Source organism: Cyprinodon tularosa, unplaced genomic scaffold (assembly GCF_016077235.1).
Source record: "Cyprinodon tularosa strain WSP-4 unplaced genomic scaffold, ASM1607723v1 ctg48, whole genome shotgun sequence".
NCBI classification, from domain to species: Eukaryota; Metazoa; Chordata; class Actinopteri; order Cyprinodontiformes; family Cyprinodontidae; genus Cyprinodon; species Cyprinodon tularosa.
Window position 1 is genome coordinate 1390058 of NW_024039207.1, and position 6509 is coordinate 1396566.

At 37.3% G+C, this 6509-nt stretch overlaps 1 protein-coding gene across 5 annotated transcripts in view; it reads right to left on the bottom strand.

Moving 5' to 3' along the window:
* The window catches only part of LOC119794441 (potassium voltage-gated channel subfamily H member 7-like), a 126731-nt gene extending 123692 nt beyond the window's left edge, over positions 1 to 3039 (bottom strand). For 4 of the 5 annotated variants that reach the window (XM_038302019.1, XM_038302023.1, XM_038302021.1 and 1 more), the window contains exons 1-2: positions 2568 to 2643; positions 44 to 274 (exon numbers count right to left, since the gene is read on the bottom strand). In XM_038302019.1, coding sequence (XP_038157947.1) covers positions 44 to 274; positions 2568 to 2643 — 307 coding nt within the window. Of the gene's footprint in view, positions 1 to 43; positions 275 to 2567 lie in introns of all 5 variants that reach the window. The other variant, XM_038302020.1, reaches the window with a different exon arrangement.
* Between the last annotated feature and the right edge of the window lie 3470 nt (positions 3040 to 6509).

Genomic DNA, 6509 nt, shown 5'->3' on the forward strand with positions numbered 1-6509 from the left:
CAGCAGGGCACATAAGCCTCTCTTTCCGTCCCACTGCACTCACCATCCTTGCGGTGGTAGGTGATCTCCACCTTTCGTTCCTCGGAGCCCAGAAGTGCCTGAGCCACCTGGGCCACCGCGTGCCGGCTGGTGAACTGGCCGTGCAGGAAGTCGCACGTGCACGGCTTCTGCATGACGTCCGGCCTGGAGAAGCCTGTCATCTCGCAGAAGCCGTCATTGCAGTAGATGATTGCACAGTTCTGCACGCGGGCATTGGCTATGATGAATTTCTTATCTGGGAAATCATGGAGGAAGAGAAAGCATTAGATGTTCGCTGGGGATTGGAGTAATTTCCAACAGTAATTAACAGCAAATATGAAAATACAGCATGAGAAACATGTATAACGTCTTATTGTAAAAATGAAGGGAGATAAATATGGTTTATATAAGTGGGGAATGTTGGGCATTGGTAGTAAAAAAAAAACCTTCCTGCTTCCATGTTGGTCAGACAGATTTATAAGCATAATTTCAAAATTCCTTTAAAAACTGTGATGTCATTTTAAAAGAACATTGCAAGAGACTAATTACCATTACTAAAGTTCTCAGTATCCTTTTTCGCTTTATTCTACTTGGAAAAAATAAAAAGGAAAAAAATGCATTTGAGCAAAAAGACTAAAAAGCTGTCCAACAGCATTTAGTGTCATTATTATTATCACAATCTCTGTAAATCAAACAGAATTTTTGTTTAATCTTTGCTTTTTGAGTAGATCTTTACTAAATATAAGTTGGTTTTCAATTATCATATTGTCCTGTGGTAAAGTAGAAAACAGTGTTTACAGTTATTTAATAGTCTACATTTCTTTAAAGCTTCCTGTGACTAAACATCCTGCAAGAATTAATCCCAAAGATCACAACTGGAAAATCAAACATTTGCGCTCCTTCAGCTGGACCTTAATGGAACGCTGGGCTTTGGTCAGATACGACTAATGTTGACACTGATACTAAACAAGATATTGCAGGCTAATGGAAGAAAAATCTAAGATTTTCTAATCCCAAGCTAGTTCTAGGAGACCTTAAGGTGTTCCCAGGTATGGTACCTCTGGTTGGGCCTAGGTTCTTAAGACATAGATGGAAAACCTCCAGAGAGAGAAATCCAGATCTGGATGAAGGGGCACATGACTGTAAATGTAAAGCAGAGTTCTGTAACCCTACATGGAACCATTCTGGTAGTTTGTATTGAAAATTGTCTCTAATAAAGAATCAAAATCCCAGCAGACTCGATCATTTTCATCTTTATAATCACTACTGAGCAACAAAATAATCTTTTTGACCACCAAAAATCACACATTAGATGGCCTGCATGCAGATTTTAAGTATCGATTTGGGCCTTTGCAAAATAAGTTATTGCCACTTAAAGCTAGAGAGAACCTGTGATCATCACAGGACCAGATTAATTTAAGGAAAAAATGTAAAATGAAAGGATCGTTTTTTCTTTGTACTGCACCTGCTGTGTCTGGACACACATCTATGTAGTCCTAATTTTGGCAAAGGTGACAAGGGACTTTGTGTTCTTTTTACTCAGCAGTGGCTTTAGCCTTAAAACTTTCCCATTGGTGCCATTTCTTTGGTCTTCTATTGCCGAATAATGAAAAATAATCTGCTTTTTTAATTGAGTCACCTGTGGGAATATTTACCAATGTTCCATGTTTTCACCATTTGCAGATAATAACTGAAACCACAGAAACAGCTTCGTAACCATTTCATAAATCACCTGAATGCAAGTTTTTTTTTTCTCTCTTTTACAATCCGTTAGCCTACTTCATTCTGTCAGACAGGTTCAACTGAAGTCATTTCCCGATAGTAACAGTCAAACCCATTTTATCACATTTGATTTCTGATTCAAGCTGGAATTCCACATGAGGCAGCTCATTTTGAACAGCTTTTTTTCGTTAATACAAAAAATATAATCCTTTTAAATATCATTTATATATATATATATATATATATGAAAAGAAATCCAAATATTTAAGTGTAAAAAGGGAGGAAAAAACAGAAGAAGGTGGGGATACTTTTGCATTAACTTGTTTATAAAGTATAGAGGCTGTTCAATTGGCAAAACTGGTTAATATAAAGCAGAGTTTTTCCACCCTGGTCCTAAAGGCCCACTGCCCCTCATGTTTTAGATGTTTCCCAGCTCCAACACACCTGATTCTGATTAATTGATTGCAGTTCAGCAGAGCGTGATATTCTGCTATTAGGCTAATTGATATCAGGTGTGTGAAAGACAGGAGGGCAGTGCGCCTTAAGAACCAGGGTTGAAAAAGAAAAAAAAAGAAGTTTTTTAAATAAATAAATGATATAATTTAAGCTTTAATTTTTCCCCAATGTTTTCTTTGTAAGATAAATCTGCTACAGTAAAAGATGGATACAATATGTATTGCCTTGTATTGTGGATAAATATACAGAAAAGGAGGATAATTAATATAAATAATATCTAAATAATATCTGAGAGCTGTTTTCCTGTAAGGAACTGCTCTCACGGACACAAAGAGAATCAGCACAGTTCTCCACATTGGACAGGTACTCACTTTGTCCTTCGAATTTCCGAATAATCACTCCAAGAAATGTGTTCTGTGGCGCAACATGACCTCTCCGAACAGGCATGGTTTCCTTCCCCCCTCCCCCCCAAAAAAGAAGCCTTATTAAAGAAAAATAATAATTAAAAAAATAAATCTTTGGCTGAGCGTAAAGCGCGTGCCTTTTAAGTTCGCGGGTGTAAACCGAAGCCAGGAGGGCTCCCCTGGTTTTCTTTGTCAGCACTCAGTCATCCTCATAAAGGGAAAAAAAATAAAAGAAAATAAAAATATCCACCCGTGACCGAATCCCCCGTGTTTTACTTCAGCTCCCCCGCATAGCAGAGGCTCCTCTGCCTGCGCTCCTCTCCGAGATGAAGCCCGAAAGGAAGGAAGAGCCGGCGGCTCGCGGCGGAACCAACATCTCAACGCAGCTCCTTTGCCAGAGCTGGGAGCGTTAGTGGCGGCGCGTGAAGATGGTTGGTGCGCGTGGCGCTCGGAGGGTGCGGGAGGGGTGCTGCTGTCGTGATGAGAAGACTGATGCGCTCTTTGCCCAATGGCTTCACGCTGTCACTGGCAGCAAAAAAAAAAAAACAGAAGCTTTAGCGCTATGACTGAGGAGTTATTCCACATCTTTATTAAATAAAAAAGAAATAATGAGGGGTAGGCTACATGTTGATAGCCACAACTTTTAATTAGCACAAAAACAACACATGAAAAACAGTCGAAGAGGGCGGGGACTGACGTCACGCAGGTGTGTGGCATTCATGATTGACGCTCCTGCGTGAGAAGGAAGAAAGAAACATGGCTACTTATTTGAGGCGCTGTCCATGGTGCTAGCTTTTTTCTTTTTTAAATCTCTTTTTATTAAACACAAAACAAACATTACCTTCTTGGCTCAAGATCCTTTTATTTTATATCGGAGCCAAAAGAGGATATATATATATATATATATATATATATATATATATATATATATATATATATATATATATAGGCACCTTCAGTCGGGCAAAACAAATGTTTTAAAATAGGAAAGAAAGCATTGTCACTTCTGGTAAAACTTCTATGTAGACACTCAAAGGGTATATTTCATTTTCTCATGCTTCCAAAAAAACATTGTGTCTTTAACCCAGAGGGATATTGAGGGACATTTATCAGACTTCCACTCTAAAAGTAAAGTACGCTTTGCCAGTAAAGATGAGAAGGCAATGATCTCTTCTTGAGCAGAGCTTAGAACTAAAGTAGGGTTGTGGATACCAAAATAGAGATTTCCAGTGTAAAACAATTTTTGTTCTAGCTATCAAAGTTGACAAGGCTGTTATATCTTTGAACCTAGAGATACCCATACGATCAAGTGGTATTGTTCCAAAAATGGAAGTGTACATATTAGGCTGACATTCTATTCCTATGATTTCAGATATCGTTTTATACACTTCAAACCAAAATGAGTTCAAGGATGGCCATGACCAAAACATATGTGTTAAAGTTCCAGGAGTACTATGACATCTCTTACAATTTTCACCCACATTCTCAAATACCTCTGCCAGTATAGCTTTAGAATAATGCATCCTGTGTAGGTGCTAGCTATTTTACAGACCTCCTTCTCGCTGTCTTTGTCTTTTCATAAGAAATGTTAATAATGTTTAAGATTTTTTTTGTTTAATCTTTAAATATTCCTAGCACATCTTTCGCAACTGATCTCACTTAATATGTAATTTTAATGGTTTGTTAAATTTTATAAAGTTTTCTTTTCTTTTTTTTTAATGTTACCACCACAAACTTCAATGCTTTTTAATTGGGATTTTCGACCAACACAAAGTATATATATATATATATAGTTCATATATGTAAGGTAAATGGATTTTTTTTTCCTATTAGGAAAGAAAATATATCTGAAGTGTGGCATATATTTCTTTTAAAATCCTCTATTAAACCAACAAGGTGAAGAATCCTTGCATTGCATATTTAAGATGCTGGTGAAGATTCTCCAACATCCAGGTCATAGTCATAAAAAAAATAAAAAAAATTAAAAACAATCTTCTGGACTATTTTTCCAAGTTTGAAGACGTTTCGCTTTCATTCCAGGAAGCTTTCTGAATTCGAAATGTAACGAATAGCTTTGAGTTTGAGCTTTTATACACTAGCCCAACAAAGCCTTGTTTTTGTTTTGAAAACATGCAAATTGGAACGGACAAAGGGCTCCACCCCCTTCGGATGGGGGTCGTTTGGCTTCTTTTGTTTTGACTCTGGCCAATGAAAGTCTAATGTGCAAATTTAGATACTATTTTCCTTCTCCTTTGCTTCCACTTTTTAAGACACTTTTTCTAGACACTTAGACACGTATGGGGCGTTGCAGGCTAACAATAGAAGCCAAACGACCCCCATCGAAAAAGGGGGTGGAGCCCTTTGTCTGTTGCAATTTGCATGTTTTCAAAACAAAAACAAGGCTTTGTTGGGCTACTTTATAAAAGCTGGTTAGTAAGTTAGTAAGTAAATAAGTAGATCGTTTTTAATTTTAATTTTTTTTTTGGAAAAGCATATTTAAGAGGGTTTTTTGCATATGATTTCTCAAATAACAACACATTTTGGAGAATGCTTCATTTTGGATTACATTCTAAACTTTCATATGGACATTTAAACATATGATTTAGCTAAATCCAATCAATTTGAGTGTTGTTCTAGCTGCATATTTTGGGGTTCTCGTCATGTTTAACCATCAACTTCCATTTTAATCTGAATTCTGTTAAGTTTTCCAATAGTTCTTCTTTTAACATTAACTTATTTTTGTCTCCATCCATTTTAACACCAACTCTAACCAGTGCACATGTAGTTGGAAAGCACACAGTCTGGTACTGCCACTACTATGTTTAACTGTAGGGATGACTTGTTTAAAAGCACATTTTTCACATAATTAAAGAGTCCCTTTTATGGCCCACCTTATGGACATGACTTCTCATAACTCTTTCTTTTATAAATCGCTTTCTTTTTTAAAGAAATTTAAAGAAACATAAAAGTATAATGTGCAAATTTAGATACTATTTTCCTTGTCTTTTGCTACCTTGTAAATAATACTCAGCCTAATGGGACACTATACATTTCAAAGTACAATTATTTAGATTTGTTGTCTTTTACAGTAATATAGGTAACAATTATAGAATTTTCAGGATGATTATTTATTATTCCTTAGTGTAAATTGACTGGTAGTTCAGTTTGTACAGTAGTAGTAAATAAATCCCTCCTCTTTCAATTGCAGCGTTTTAAATATCAGATTTAATTAGCTGTGATAAATTATAAAGATCTGATTTTGAATAAATCTAAATCGGACTAAGAACAGCCCAAACAAACCACGCAACAGTTTCCATATCGTCATTCTTCAACCTTATTAGTTTAATGTTTAAAGGGATTTGTTTCTTTTGTTTTCTCTGGACTTTGACTAGGCCATTGTTTCTTTTCTTTTCAGAACCTTGTTTTACAGCTGTGTCCTCAGTGTCCCATTGATGATCCCCCTTTGGATCAAACCTTCCATTAGACTCAGTGTTGATGCATTGCTAGTTGCAAAACAAGCCCACAGCATCATCGGTCCACCACCATGCTGTCAGCCTTAGAATCAAACTTTCTGAGTTAATTCCACTGCATACAGTGGAAGAACTGTGCTTAAAACAGTAGCAGGAGCTCAGACCAGAAGGGTTTCAATACACTCTCACATCCTTTGGGTTCATTTTCGACACGCAGGCATTCAATTCATTTCCTTTCCGGTCACATGTGCGCTCTTAGACACGCACGGGTAAATGAACTCACCCAGGGTCTTGTGGAACATCTGTCCTCTGCTTACAGTCGCTCCCCTCCATCTGGTCCTCTGGGAGAACGGCTCACAACACGCAGAGGTGGTGGAAGGTCAGCGGCGTGTGCTGGTTTTTACAGGCGTTTCATTCGTTGACGCCTAACGTGGATTCT